At 42.3% G+C, this 15741-nt stretch overlaps 1 protein-coding gene and 1 long non-coding RNA gene across 2 annotated transcripts in view; both read right to left on the bottom strand.

Annotated features, from left to right (window-relative positions):
* The window catches only part of LOC140070277 (receptor-type tyrosine-protein phosphatase eta-like), a 32689-nt gene extending 26299 nt beyond the window's left edge, over positions 1 to 6390 (bottom strand). The window contains exons 1-5 of the mRNA XM_072116629.1: positions 6359 to 6390; positions 4314 to 4329; positions 4209 to 4271; positions 3683 to 3809; positions 3316 to 3546 (exon numbers count right to left, since the gene is read on the bottom strand). Coding sequence (XP_071972730.1) covers positions 3316 to 3546; positions 3683 to 3809; positions 4209 to 4271; positions 4314 to 4329; positions 6359 to 6390 — 469 coding nt within the window. The remainder of the gene's footprint in view (positions 1 to 3315; positions 3547 to 3682; positions 3810 to 4208; positions 4272 to 4313; positions 4330 to 6358) is intronic.
* Positions 6391 to 8385: 1995 nt separating this feature from the next.
* LOC140069067 (uncharacterized) lies at positions 8386 to 14798 on the bottom strand. The gene is made up of 3 exons (XR_011848704.1): positions 14726 to 14798; positions 12196 to 12331; positions 8386 to 9509 (listed from the first exon to the last, which is right to left on the bottom strand). It is a non-coding gene; the product is annotated as an uncharacterized lncRNA (long non-coding RNA).
* Positions 14799 to 15741: the final 943 nt, after the last annotated feature.

The raw sequence follows: 15741 nt of genomic DNA, 5'->3' as shown, positions 1-15741 counted from the left end.
TTACAATCAATCAAACTTGGCTCTACATGTGAGATATACATATTAATACTTTATTACAATCTATAAGTTGTTCAGTGATTATGAGCTATTATATAACCATTACTACTAATTTCACATATTGTATATCTATTACTACTATTTTTTATTATTTTTGGATTTGTACCATCTTCCTTGCACCACTATAATGCTACAATAATATAACATCCGCTGAGGAATTTAGCACTCGACTGATGAATTTACCATCACCATTTTACACTACCCCATGACACTTTCTTCGCTGTACCCAATGTAGTATTAATTATAATGAATGTTTATGATGAGTATTTACAATGAGTGTCCAATTTTATATTTCTTTGTTTATATATCTTTCATTTACATTTATATATCTTTCATTTACATTTATATATCTTTCAATAACTTTTACAATCAGTTGTTATCTGTATTTATTATCTATCATTATAATCATCTTTATCGCCTATCTTAAGATCCACTCATACCATGTATAGACTAAGTATTTATGAATAAAATTTTACTAATTTATCACTCACTTGCTAATTTTAAGTTGTTTGTTTTGTTTTTCCTACGTCGTTGCACATTTTGACCTGATGAAGACGCCAATTCGGTGGAGGGAGATCCAAGGGGGACTTGTGTAGCCTCAAACAATGAGAATGTGAGAGAATCTCAGGACTTGATAGGTGGAGGTAGCAGGCCAAATCCCTGCACTCATTGAGGCTCATTTACCCAGGGTCCAGGGACTGCATTTTTGTCGTGTTTTTCGCCCTTTTTTTGATGTGCGGCGCATTTAACAAGGGTTTTTGGCAAACGCGATTGGATTTGGGCACATCGCCTCTGCCTTTCACACGACACAAATCAGGGGACGGGCCGTTGGACAATCCGGCGGATTCACGCGCAGGATTTAACATAGAGAATTGTGTCGCAAGACATGCACTCACATACACCGGGAAGAAGAAGGTGAACTATGGCGGACCTCAGCGGGGAAGCAACAGATGCAGGATCTCGGGCGCAAGATGTTGGTGAATTGCGTCGGACTTCATCGTCGTTCAACTGTCCGGATCGGGGATCGCATCAGAACCAGGTAAGTAAATGTGCCCCATTGTACGCTTCCTACTGCCGTACCCTGGCAGTAAAAGGTGGAGGAAAAGGGGGTTGAAAAGGGGACCTGAACGGCTGGGTAGAGGAGGCAGTACTGCCATTGCTAATACCCTTCCCTCCTACCCAGAAGCGCCTCTCAGTGCCCCTCTCCTCTTCTTCACACCCCCAGGCTCCCGACATGACCATCGTCATAAAGGGCTTCTTCAGAAGGAACAAAATACAAGATTATATTGATCGTGACATAATTGCCATGGGGTTTCCTTCACAAAGACTTGAAAGTGTGTACTGAAACAATATAGATGACAAGAGGTCACACTAACATTATACCATAATATCACTCCTCTTACTATTTTTGTGAAGTATTTTTAGCCACAGAGGAGAATGAAATTTTCAGTAATACAGATAAATAACTCATAGCAGTAAATAATATAGATGCCAGTTATAGTAATCTTACATCATGCATTAAAGTAGGGGTACACAACCTTTATGTGCGCACCCTAGGAGGCGGGGACATGCACACCGGGCCGTTGCAGCCAGAGTGGGATCGAGGAGAGGTGAGAGCAGGGACCGGGGACCAGGGGCACAGACTGGAGCACGGGTGCGTCTGCAACCCAGGTGGTGGGTCGTGACAGACACTCTGACTACACCGTCCCCTCAAACCAGACTATGGCTGACAATGCCAACCCCCCCTCCCCCCCAGATAAAACTGTGGTTAACATCAGGTCCATAGGCTGTAGCAAGCCGCTGCAGCTCTGTACACTGGTTTAGGGGAGAGAGGAGAAAAGAGAGTGTTTTTTCTAAGGAAAGAAACTCCTATACAACCATCATAGACTGTTAACAGGAGACAGGCTGGATGATATTGTAATTAAGCTTGTAGACTTTCTTTTTATGTGGCCAGCCCCTTTATGGTCCCCTGCAGCGACTCTTTTCTGTCATGTGATCACATGGTGGTGACATCTCCAGAACCATTCTACATACTGTATATACAACAGCTGAATCCATTGATCCTTAACCAGAGGCTTACTACATAGTTTCAGTACCAAAACTAAGTTTATTGATACATAGACATAGTACCAGATCAAAACCACACAAAATAGATATGGTACCATACCCAAGCTTACTATATAGATACAGAATATATAGATGTAGAAAACATGACTTTCCTATCATTAAATTACTACTGAAAACAGTTAATGGGGGGGGGGGGGGTTATTTGCCTATGGGTATGAGGCTACTGTAAAGTAAATCACTCATTGTTGTTACCAGTGGCAGCTCCCACGATTGACACATAATTGAAGAAAATAATAGTACCATTAGAAAAACGTTTGCAAAAAGTGATACATTTCACTATCTGACTCCAGTCAATGTGATTAATTGAATTCTATATTGTGCAGGACCTAGTATCATAGTATGTAAGCCCGGAAAAAGTCCATCAAGTCCAACCTTAAGACCTCAAGGGAGGAGTAGGATGCTAGGTTGTAGCAAGGATCTAGGAATACAATGACAATGAGTCCTGCTCAGGTCCCCAGCTCCTTCAGGTCCTGCACCACGGATTATTCAATGTATCAGCTCTGACTGGAGTCAGGGCCGGCACCAGCACTGAAAACACCTGGGCAAGGGGCGGGCCCAGAGCTGCTGGGGACCCACATAAGGCTGTAGGTAAGGAATCAATGGGGGTGAAGGGGGCTGTGTCCAATGAATCCATAGGGTGTGAGGGGGGCTTATAAAAAATATCCATGAGGGGCTGTTTGGTATAATAAAATAGGGAACAGGAGATTTAGTTTCTGAATTTTTAATGGTGCCAAGTGAGTTTACTGCAAAGGGGCCCACTTTGGCTCTGCCGCCCAGGGGCCTACAGAAACCTGGAGCTGACTCTGACTTGAGTGTTCCTTTAATGCCTTTTATTCAGCATGTAATGTCATAAAAAGTTCCTGTTTAACATGTACGTGACCCACTACTTTTCTCCATATTGATCATGGAACAAGGTTAGTCTCCTATCCCCACTTCCCGATCACAGGACAATACAATGGATCTCAATGTTCCAGACATGAACTTTTCCGAGTATGAGATTATTTTATCTTTGTTTTTTATCTTTATTTTATAAAGTTATTTCCTCTTTCTTAGAAGAGAAGTGAAGAAACCTTCTCCTAAAGGTAAGTAGTAGGTGGATTATGTACAAAGGGATGGGTAATACTAACTTACTTGTGAAGACAGTACGGCAGCAACTGACTGTGTCGTTCCCATAGTAGATCACATACTGTGTACCAGACCCGAAACTCATGAGTGATGTGTTATTATTGCTGTTATCAGACGCTCGGATAATGTTCCCATTTTCATCAGTTATTCTCTGCAGCACAAATCCATCGTGAAGTCCTGTGACACTTATCTGGGAGGTGGAGACCTGGACGCTGAGTGTCCCGCATTCAGGTAGATCTGTAATAAATAAGACATGTAACAATGAGCAACGGCATTGCTTTTCTCTAATATGAACACATGTCTAGACAATGCTCTGTGAGCTCACCAGCCGGGACTCTAGACTGATACATTGGGGGGGGGGATGTATTTTTACCAGCTTTCGCTACAATGGTCTCAAATCTACTCCCGGTGTTAGATTGCTCAAAACGTTTAAGCGATGAATGGGAGCGGCTGGCAAAAATCTCATGCAAGTTTTCCAGTTTGAATAATCTGTTCCCTTCCTGCCCAAACCCAATTGTGCCATAAGTAGCAGAATTAGTCACAATTTTTGGTGTAGATACGGCTGCACTCCAAATATTGTGCCTGGTGTAAATATATGAAAAATCTCCTTCATTGAAGCAGATTAATAGATTTATTATTCAGCCGGTAGTGAAGTGTTCGGCTGAAATAGAATTGTCTAGACCCAAAGGAGAACAGAAGAAACCACCGAGGGTTCCCCAGACCAGTGCGGGGTATGAAAGAATATACTGAGCGTACTATATACAGATATTCAGCTTACAGGGTCTCATCAATGCTAAGAATTAATATGACAAACTCCCCAGTTTATTTATATATCGTAGAGTCATTGGCTGAAATCTACATGTGAGCGGCCAATCAGAATCTTTCCTCCTGGGCATCACCTTCTCGGTCACACTGTGGGGCCCCAAATTACCAATCGTATTGCTACTGAGTTTGGTCTGTAACTGTAGGATTTTCAATAAAAGTAAAAATATAAAATAACTTACCTGAGCAGCTACTGACCTGAAACCAAAGAAAAACACAGTTAGAAATAACACAAACATGTGAAATGCTCTCGATACATCGTGTTTCTTTTTTACTGCAGAACAGCAAGTAAACAATGTACAGAATATTACGATAGTAATAACGTCAATAAGAATTTATTGATTTATTATCTTTTATAAACACTGAATATTGTAAACCCTGCCCACATACAGGCTTGGATTGGCCCACAGGTAAACAGGTGAATCCACCGGTGGGCCCCTGAACAGGGGGGGGCCCCTAGGCCATGCACTTGTAGTGCTTGACGGGGTAGCCCCACATTTCCTCATACACATATTAAGCATACAGCCATCCCATGTATTCATATAATTACATAGATAGATTATCAACAAACAGTACACGCTTCTGAGTGGAGCTCCGAGCCGACGATGGAGAATATGCAATTAATCCTGTTTACCAGGCGGCAGCCATAGCTGCTCACAGGCCCAGATGCCCAGCGCCCTGTAGGATGCATAAAACCCATAATACATCCACTGCCGGACGGCAAAAGGCCTTTGCCCAGTCTGAGAGTAATGGGACCGGCCCCTCCGTCACAGCGCATGCTTTTCACAAGTTCCCGCACAGATGAAGCGCAGCCAGTCCCTCACCCCCTGAAGATACAGACAGTGAGCCTACATCCCAAGCGGTGTCCCGGCAGTTGCTATCGGCCATTCAGTAGTCCACCGCGAGCAGCAAATAGTGTCAAATAAAAATATCACATAAGTAGGTAACAGTGAAAGTTGTCAATTACTAGACATTATAAACACAATATAGTAAATTGAATGTTAAATGCCATATAGTCAATGTCCAGCAAAAATGAAAAAAGAAGGAAAAGTTAAACTGCGGAAACTACACACACAAACATGAACAACATAACCCAAAAAGGAAGAAACACAAGGGTTTGGCAGTGTTTTCATTCCCTCCCATCTCAACTACTCTATCCAGAAACAATCCCATAGTTCCCAAGTTTTAACAAATAGTGGAATTTGATTTTTTAAGGAGGCAGTCAGGAATTTGCGGGGCACACCTGACTGTTTAAGGAAGGTACCCCTAGACTGGGGGTTAAAGTTATTAGATGCAAAAGGGTTAAAAGTTTGTGTACTTTTGTACTTTAATAGGGTTGGTGATCTGTGCCTTTAAGATGTGTTCTCACCCCTCCCCTCCTACAGGAAGTGGGGGTTTGTATGGCTGATTAATCAATGTAATCTCCCACTTTGAGGCGACACTCAAGCTGTCCCTCCCTCCCTATGTTACTGAGATGTTATGGTTTTTGTAATGTTTTACCTTTTGTATTTTATAGTTAATTTCAAGTCACAGCAGGCGGAATGGTGAAAGATTTGAGATGGTGGTTGCACGGATGGCCGACTTGCCAGCTGGGCATACAGCGTCCAGTGCTCTAAAATGTGCTCAAGTGCCTGATTTTTGGGATATTACAGATTAATATAAAAAAAATTAAAGCTGTGACCTAATTTCCCACCCAGCAAGAAGTTAAGTTATACAGTTAAAGCTTACTGATATTTGCGTTACGGGTAATTTATTAAAGTGCCCTTACAACTGGTTTACATAAGGCGTTCTGTTGCAAGCCCTCCAGGAGCCATTCTTTTCGACAACTACGATATTAAACCCCATGCGGCCGGGAGAATGTGTAGGCTTATTTTGTTAGCCTTCTTACCCATGGGTTGAGGAAATACATTCAACAAATAAAATAAGGGAGAAAGCTGGAAATCCACTGCAGTAAAGAAGAGCCCATACCTTCTGCCAATAAGGCTGTATCCAAGGACATGTCCAGAAGGGAACCCCCTGCTGCGCCACAACGCCAACATAAATCTGGTGTGTCGGGGCAACCTATGGTAGAGATTTATCAAGGCTTGTACACCAGGTTTATGGCTTATAAGCCCTGATATAGTCATAATACTAGTGGACCGCCAGTAATTGTTATTATTTCCCTCTTTAGGCCACGGAGTGGGAGTGAAGGCAGTAAAACCGGCGATAGAGTGGCATGTGCACTCACTTCAGGAGCAAACATTTCAGGTTATGGTGCATTTCTATGCCAGGTAGCATAAAGACAGCAAAAAGGTGAACTGAATGCACCCAAAGGCCAGATGAGCGTGCCAAATGTCAGGAGTGAAAACAGATATATTCTCCAGTTTTTCAATGCTAATTTGTATCAGATTGGCTTCTGTTTTTCACAGATCCTCCTAACTATAATCTATGAATGATCTGTGAAAAATAATTCAGACTACAGCATGCTCTACTTTTATAACATATCGGCTGCTTGGATGTGGTTGTCAAACCACATTTTATGTGCAAATGGAAAATGAAAGCAGTTCTGCGAGGAAGTCATGGGCAGGGGTCTTAAAGAGGTAGTGGTACTGGGTGTGGCAAGTGTTGGCCAGAAAGAGAGGCCAATTGGATCTTGAAGATGGGCATTGGGCATTGCAGAAGTGACATATCAAGAACTGAGAGACAGTATCAGGCCCATTCAGAAATATTCGGCTTTGAAATATGGATAATGTGGCAGATTTATCACACCAGATGCTGTGCAAAGAGCATGGTAGCTATCCATAATGCTGTGCAGGGAGCAGGACTGACAGTATGGTCGCTTTCCTTAAAGGGGTATTCTCGTCTGGGCATTCACTTTCAGTTTCATTAATCTGCCATATACAAACATTTCTTCAATTGGATGTTATTAAAATAAATGTTCCTGTGTGAAGATAATTTCTTATAAATGTAGTCATATGGTCCCTTAGAAACAAGACTGTGTCCTCGGATACGGCCACGTCTTCTGGAGGGATTGCACAAAGAAACAAAAAGTGAAATGTTGCTACATGTCGCACAGCCGTCCTGTGGTAATGATCGCTGAAGCCAGGTGGTCAGGCAGGACTCTAAAGCGCAAGTCTGGCCACCGCTGCCAGAGTGTGACGTGGTCGTATCCGGGGAAGCCATCTCGTTTCTAAGGGACAGAATAACTACATTTATGAGGAATTATCTTCATAAAGGAACATTTTTTTAAATAACATCCAATTGAAGAAATGTTTACATATGGCAAATGAATATAATTAAATGTGAATGCCCAGATGAGAATACCCCTTTAAGCTACCTGAAGCCTCTTATCTTCCTAGTCTCCAGTGCTCATGGTCCATGCAATTTTGCCTAGTGTCCCCAAGCTGCTGTCTAATCCAGTACCTCCCTCGGAGGTACAGACAGCACAAAGCAACCAGAAACAGCTGCAGAACTCTTAATATCAAATGATCATATGGGCCCCTGAAATACGAGGGCCCCTGAGCCAAGGGCCCGGGCGGCTGCACATAACACTGAAATCATAATCCGACAGTGACTGGAAAAGAGTTCTAGTACCCAACCTAGCTACCGACACAATTTGATAGTTAAATCCTGTGCTCAATCCGTCCGGCGGCCCGCCCCCCAATTTGTGTCCCATGGAAGACGAAAGTAAGCAACACATCCCTTAATAACTGAGCCCCATAGTCTAAGTGAGTGAACAGATTCTCCATCCATATTCCATTATTCAGTAAAGAGACTTACCAGCCTCCAGGTACTTACCGCTCCAAAATATAAGGGAAGAAATAGCAGGAGACAATTCCAGAGAATATTCCTGGGATACATTGTGAATGGAGAACGTATATCACACGCATCCTACACTCATCTCCTCTCCACTGGTGACTTCCAGCAGTCATGAACATATAGAGTAACCTGTATAGGAATCCGACCTATAACAACAATTCCAAGAACATACAAGGTATTTTTTTTGTCAAACTTCCTCATGAGAAGTTTCTAGTTTCTGTATTACCTTTAGCAAATGAATAATACCCTAGGGACCCATTATAAGTTTTGCTCCTGAGCATTATAATATCTGTATAAGCTCTTGTATGTTATATAGAACACAAATCAATATTGTATATAAAATCTAAGCACTTTAGTATTTTATAAAGCATCATATTTTATAATTAAAAATATAAAATATGCAACAAATGAAAAGAATACATTAAATACTTTCCTTGGATGAACCACATTTATTGATAAAATCTGAAACACAATGGGGGTCATTTACTAAGGGCCCGATTCGCGTTTTCCTGACGTGTTACCCGAATATTTCCGATTTGCGCCGATTTTTACTGAATTGCCCCGGGATTTTGGCGCACGCGATCGGATTGTGGCGCATCGGCGCCGGCATGCACGCGACGGAAATCGGGGGCGTAACCGAGCGAAAACCCGACGGATTCGGAAAAACCGCGCATTTAAAAAAAAAAAAGTGTCGCTGGACACGCGCTTACCTTTACTCGGCCCGGTTTGGTGAACTCCAGTGCATTCAGCGCAGCAGCGACACCTGGTGGACGTCGGAGGAACTGCCTTAGTGAATCGCCAGAAGACCCGAATCCACCGCAGAGAACGCGCCGCTGGATCGTGAATGGACGCGGGTAAGTAAATCTGCCCCCTTATCTGCAGCTATTAAATGACGCGTCACTCACTGCTGCAGATGATGGTGCAGAAACCAAGCAATGCCCCCTCCCACAATGCCCCCTGCGGTATCAAAGCCACCAGAAACCCAGTGATTTCAGATCTCAAATCAAGTTACATATATCATACGTATAGAGCCCCATTAGTTACATATTCACAGTCACCACATACAATCATCTCGCTGTAAAAAAAACAAAACCACTTCTCTAACCAGCGCTCCCGTGGTGTCCTCCTGCTGCCGAGTGCACAGTCGTTATACTGTCTTGGTCACATAGAGGGAGCTGTGCAGGTTCTTAGAGAAGACATTCTTATATCTCAATGAACACAATAACAACATCCCAGGGAAAGGCTGTTTCTGTTTTAGGGCAGAACTGCTGCCTAAGATACCATGGGTCCAGGATGCTCGGCCCAACCCAGTCAGAGAGTTATGGATCCGGCTGTGCAGCCCGGGCCCCCATGCACTGCGCGCCCCTTAGCAGCCTCCATGGCCACTGAGGTGGTAGTTCCACCAGTGCTCAGAGACATAATTCATAAGGGTCTGGATAGTCATTCGTTTCAGAGCCAGAGTCATTTGTATCGGGTACTTCATCATTTATTCTTTCCTCCATGATGTTCTCATATTCAGCGCCATTTTTCTTGAGTCTGACCATATCTAGCGTGCAGCGGTGCAGGAAAATGTACTGGTCCTAAATGAATGGAGAGGGACATTTTTAGTTGGCGACCATTCGACTAAAGATAAAAAGGTTTCTAAAGTGATGTTTTACTAATGAGTTCTTTAGGCATATAATCTCTTCCCTCTGAGACCCACAAAAATGCAGAAAGGTTATTACAGATTTACCAATGAAAGGTTACTTTTCTGTGTTTATACACTTACAGTCAGGTCATCTAAAAACTCTAGACCAGTGGTGGGGAACCTATGGCACGGGTGCCAGAGGTGGCACTCAGAGCCCTTTTTGTGGGCACTCAGGCCATCACCCCAGGACAGAGTTCATGAAACAGGACCAAATCCGCCGAATCTTCCTGCAGTCCCAGGCAACTTAAGAGATGCTGCTCTCAGCGCTATTTTAAAGCGACACTTCATTGACTGTTTGGAACTGCTGAAAAATCATAAGGTTTTGACAGAAGATCTTTGGTGGTCATCCTGTTGGACCCACCATACTTCCTGTACAGAGAGACCCTGGAGGGAAGCTACAATGATGGTCTGAATTTGCCCTCCATCTTTCAACTGTATTGGTGGCCTCGGGCGGCCGATATAATTAGAAGATGTGGAAGAACAGGTAACAATAAGTTACTGCTTAAAATGCCTATTGCACTTCACGGTAAATAAGTGGATATTGGTTGTTGTTTGGGCACTCGGCCTCTAAAAGGTTTGCCATCCCTGCTCTAGACCATTGCTGATGTCACAATCTCTTTACAGCCAAGCGTTGATCATAGTCTTAAAGAGCACCCGTCACCAGGAATGTCATTGTTACCTGGTGTCAGGTTCCAATACCCTATGCTATGGTGATTTTAAAAATGCCTTTGTCAGCATTCTTAATCATTTCAGTCGTTTATATAATTTTATTTCACATTACCTTGCTCCCTGCCAGCAGCTAAAAATTACATTCCTGGTGACAGGTTAGATTTAAACTTATACTACTAGTACACCACATTGCAAAAATTCTATACATAGAATAGAAAAGAGTAGGGCCCACAAAATCTGCTAGTCAGAGTTCCTGAAATTCCTATTGGCCAAGAAGACATCATCCACCAACACCCCCAATTCTTTTTCCTGCTGAAGTTTTACTAACTGCATAACTTTACATTTATCTACATTAAACTTCCTTGGCCATATCTCTGCCCAGACCCTCTGTAATGCTATAATATCCACCTCTATATTAAAGGGGTTGGCCACTTTACTACAAAAATTAAGCATTGGTGGGGTGGGGGGGGAGGATTATCAACATTTTTGACCAGCATTGTTCTGTTCTTTATTGGCGACCCATCAATCTCTTCTCCATCTTCTTTCTTCCTCTCCTTGTTGTCCATCCGGGACGGCCCACAGACAGGAGGAACACGTGACTTTCCTCACGTCCATTGTGTGCTCCCGTAGTCTTTGTTGTGCCATGAGCGTTCACAGCTGCATCTCTGCTCAATGAGCAGAGCTACGTCACTAAGAATATGGCGCCCGGGGCATCCCACCTACTGGGGGATCCTGAGCTATGTAGAAAACCGGGGGAATTGATGGGGACAAGAGACGACCGGGTAAGTAAAATTACCTGGTATTGGCCATTGAGGGGTGAGTAGAACTGATTTAAAGAACAAATGCCCATATTTCTTTTATTTTTAAGGCAAGGTGTCCACCCCTTTAATTATTACCATTAAAATTATGTGCAAACGCAGGGCTAAAACCGCATCCATAAACATCACATGAATATATGAGGCACAACTTCCATATGGGTAGTCAATAGGCCATTCATTCAGTATAGGAAAAAAACAACTAGATTAGAAAAAGGATAGATCTTACCCATCCAGCGAGGTAGGTAGGAGGGTAGTAGTCCAAGCAGTGGGGGTAGTGTGTAGAAGGGTACCATGCACATATCCAGTTCACACCACACAGTTAGCTCCCGCCCTTACAAGGACGGTCCCAGGCTATCCCTAGTGAAAGGACACCCTGTTATGCCCTAACGAAGTGAACGTATTCCTGAAGCGTTTCGGGACCATTCATAATGGATCCAGTGCTGACAGAGTGTGATTACCACTGTATTCATTCCTACTATGGGCTAAAGTTTTGGGAATGCAGCGACTTCTTTGGCTACTGAATGATATCCCTTTCCCTGATGAAGGGTCTATTACAAATGGTAGCAGAAACGCGTCAGGAATACGTTCACTTTGTTTGTTAGGGCATATCAGGGGGTCCTTTCACTAGGGATAGCCTGGGACAATCCTTGTAAGGGCGGGAGCTAACTGTGGGGTGTGAGTTTGAGTTGGTGATTGGGTATACTAAGGGCAGTGCTGACACCAGAATTCTGCCCTGGATATGTGCATGGTACCCTTCTACACACTACCCCCACTACTTGGACTACTACCCTCCTACCTACCTCGCTGGATGGGTAAGATCTAACCTTTTTCTAATCTAGTTGGTTTTGACCTATACTGACTGATTGGCTGATTCACTACCCATATGGAAGTTGTGCCTCATGTATTCATGTGATGCTTATGGATGCTGTTTCATGTGTGCACACAATTTTAATGGTTAGTACTTAGCTTGGTTCTTAACCTGTATATAATAAAAGTTAGGTTTAAAATACCATTCACTATATTGTTTAATGTACTTTACAGAGCTTAATATCATCTACAAATATAGAAAGTAGTATTAAGATTAAATCCCACCTCTGTCTGCACCATTAAAGGCCGGTAAAATAGCATCTTACGGACTGTCTCATAAACGTTCACAGGTTTTCCATCTTCCAGCTGATTCATAATACAATCAAGAGCAATGAAGATTCCAGATCTTCCTGTCCCGGTCCTAGAGATTAAACAATCGGAGAGGCTATTCAGCTATCTTTTAAGATAGTGAACCACATGAAATGCATTGCCCTGTGCAGAAGGCAGGACTGAGCATCCAAGTGATACAGTATAAGAAAAAAGTTTTGTACTGTGATACCTTTTAATGGCTAACTGATATATAAGATGTTGCAAGCAAGCTTTCGAGACATCTTAGGTCTCTTCATCAGGCACCGTATAACAGTCTTTATGAAGTGACACAGATCTTATACACCATGGACAGAGAAGAAATGCAAACAAAATGTAAACAAAAGGCAATAACAAAGTTGAGACAACAGGTCCTTAACCCCTAGGGGACTCAGCTTCTTTTGGCCTTAAGGACGCGGCCCCATTTTTCAAATCTGGCCTGTGTCACTATAAGTGGTTATAGCTTTGGAACACTATGAGATATCCGGGGGAATTTGAGACTGTTTTCTCGTGACACATTGTACTTCAAATTAGTTTAAAAATTTGGATGAAATCTTTTGCGTTTAGTTATGGAAAAAAAAAACAAAATTTGGCAAAAATTTTGAAAAATTCTTTATTTTCAACGTTCCAAATTCTCTACTTTTGATGCAGATAGTCATAGCACCCAAATAAATTCAGAACTTACATTTCCCAAATGTCTGCTTTATGTTGCCATGGTTTTTTAAGATTCCACATATTTTACTAGAATGTTATAAGGCTCAGAATTTACGTATCATTTTTCACATTTTTTGTAAAATCACCAGAACCCGTATTTAGATGGACCTGCTCAACTTCTAATTGACACTAAATAATAGCGAGACTCATAAATTACCCCATTGTGGAAACTACACACCTCAACGTATGAAAAACCACTTTTAAGAAGTTTGTTAACCCTTTAGGTGTTTTATAGGGGTTAAAACAAAATGGAGGTGCAGTCTACAAATTGTCACATTGTACAGGCTATAATTTTTTTTGTTTTTTTATTGTGGACCTATAGGGGCTTATTTTTTTGCCACATGAGATGCACTTTTCTGGTACATAATTTTGGGGCATCTATAGCTAATTGGTGAGATTTTATTAACTCTTTGTTGGTGGAGGAAATGAAAATCATAAATTTTTAGGAACATTTTTTGTATTTTTTTTTTGACCATTTACCATACCGTAAAAATAGTATATTATTTTTATTCTATGGGTCTCCACGATTACGAAAAGACCTTATTTATATAGGTTTTTTTTAAAAAAATTCCCATTTAACTGAATAAAAAGTAATTAGGCAAAAATGTAAATTTTAGCATCACTGACTTTCATATGCATAACTTTTTTATTTTTCGGCTGACAAATCTGGTTAGGGGCTTATTTTTTGCGAGAAGGATTGTTCTTTTTAGTGGGCTTATTTTAGAGTGCGTAACATTTTTGTAATCACTTTTTAGACAATTTTTTTAAAGGTATTAATTAAAAATTATGTTTTTTTGGAAAGTTTTTTGCGTTTTTTCCCCCCGCGTTTACCGTGCAGGTCCAGTAACAATTCTGTTTTATTATACAGATTGTTACGGACGTGGCAATACCAAATATGTGGCTTTTTTTGTGTGTTTGTGTTTTTTATAGTTTATTAAGTGTTTTTATGGGAAAATGTCATTTTAGGGGCTTATATTTGTATGTATTTATTTTTTATTTATTGTAATTTGTTAACTTTAGTGTTTTTACATGTTTATACTTATACTTACTTGAACTTGAACCAGCGTTGCTCTGATCGCTGGTTCAAGTCCAATACACTGCTCTACAATAGTTTTTCATTGTAGATCAGTGTAAACTGTCTGAGCATGCAGGCACATGCGCAGACAGTTTACAGTCAGACCCGGAAGGGGTCTGACTGCCAGGGACATCGGGCAGCCCAGAAGAGGATCGGATCCCCCAGTAAGCGGCACGGGGGATCCGATCCACAGCAGGAACACCCTTACACGCCGCAGTCATGCTTGACCGCAACGTGTAAGGGGTTAATGCGGTGTCAGCTGTGATAGACAGCTGACAGCCGCTGCTTCTGGTACCGGCCCCGTTCGTGAGCCCGTCTCAGAAGCTGGACGTTATACTACGTCCCGGTGCGCTTAGCATGTAGCCCTGGGGACGTAGTATAACGTCGTGGTGCGCCTAGGGGTTAAATGAAAAAAAAAAAGCGCAACTTTTGATTTACTTAAATATTTCTCCTTTTTGTGTCTATGACTTCTATCAATGTACTTATCAATGTATCAATGTACTTATGGTAACAGACTGCAAACAATGCTAATGTAGTCTGAACCTGCAGTCATGGGGCAGTATTCATTGTCTGAGTATTTGGTCAGATGAAGATGCTTAATCAAAATGTGTACAAGCCATGAAAAAAGTTTTTTTCCCACCCTCACACCAAGTAGTTTACCTTTTCTTTTGTTGTAGTAAGAGAACTAAGACTGTCTTGTTTTGGAGGTGTTAACATCAGGATTCAAACTTATTCCTATGAAGACAAGATTCTTAAATGTACTCAGGGTAACAAAATAACATATTGGGGCACATTTACTAAGGGTCTGGACGCCGCATTTTCATTGGGTTTCGCGTTTTTTTTCCGATTTGCCCTGAATTGTCCCAGGTTTTTTGGTGCACACGATCGGATTGTGGCGCATCGGCGCCGGCTTGCATACGACACAAATCGGGAAGAGTGGACGTTGGACAACGCACGGCGGGAACGTGTCGGGGCGGGTAAGTAAATGTGCCCCATTCTCGATTTCTCTGTTATTAACAAAAATACAGCATTTCACAGATATAATTCCAACGGGTCTCTATCAGACACAATTTCTGTTGCCTCTGGATCTGACCGTAAACATTTTGATTTTAATGGTCGGGCAGGACAGATTCTTCTCATGAATTATTTCTCCTGTCTCCTGGATGTTTGATTAGTATTTCAGGTGTTAGCCTTGGACACTTTGCAGAGGACAGAAGTCCTGGCATTATATCAAAATATGATGCAAGGACTTTGGGTCTGCCAGCAATGAAATCTGCCTGGCAGACAAGAAGTCCTTGCATCATATTTTGATATAATGGGGCAGATTTACTTACCCGGTCCATTCGTGATCCAGGGGCGGGTTCTCCGACGCTGATTCGGGTCTTCCGGCGATTCACTAAGGTAATTCCGACGATGTCCTCCAGGTGTCGCTGCTGCGCTGAAGTTCATCGGAGTGCATTGAAGTTCACCAAGCTAGGCCGGGCGCAGGTAAGTGCGTGTCATGCGACACATTTTTTTTAAAAAATTTGTTTTCTCCGAATCTGACGGGTTTTTCCGACGGCCACACCCGATTTCCGTTGCATGCAACCCGGCGCCGATGCGCCACAATCCGATCGCGTGCGCCAAAAACCCAGCGAAATTCGGCACAAAACGGTAAAATTCGGGTAACCCGACGT

This window comes from Engystomops pustulosus, chromosome 7 (assembly GCF_040894005.1).
Source record: "Engystomops pustulosus chromosome 7, aEngPut4.maternal, whole genome shotgun sequence".
NCBI lineage: Eukaryota > Metazoa > Chordata > Amphibia > Anura > Leptodactylidae > Engystomops > Engystomops pustulosus.
Note: the sequence above shows the minus strand (reverse complement) of the source record. Positions and strands in the feature narration are given on the sequence as shown.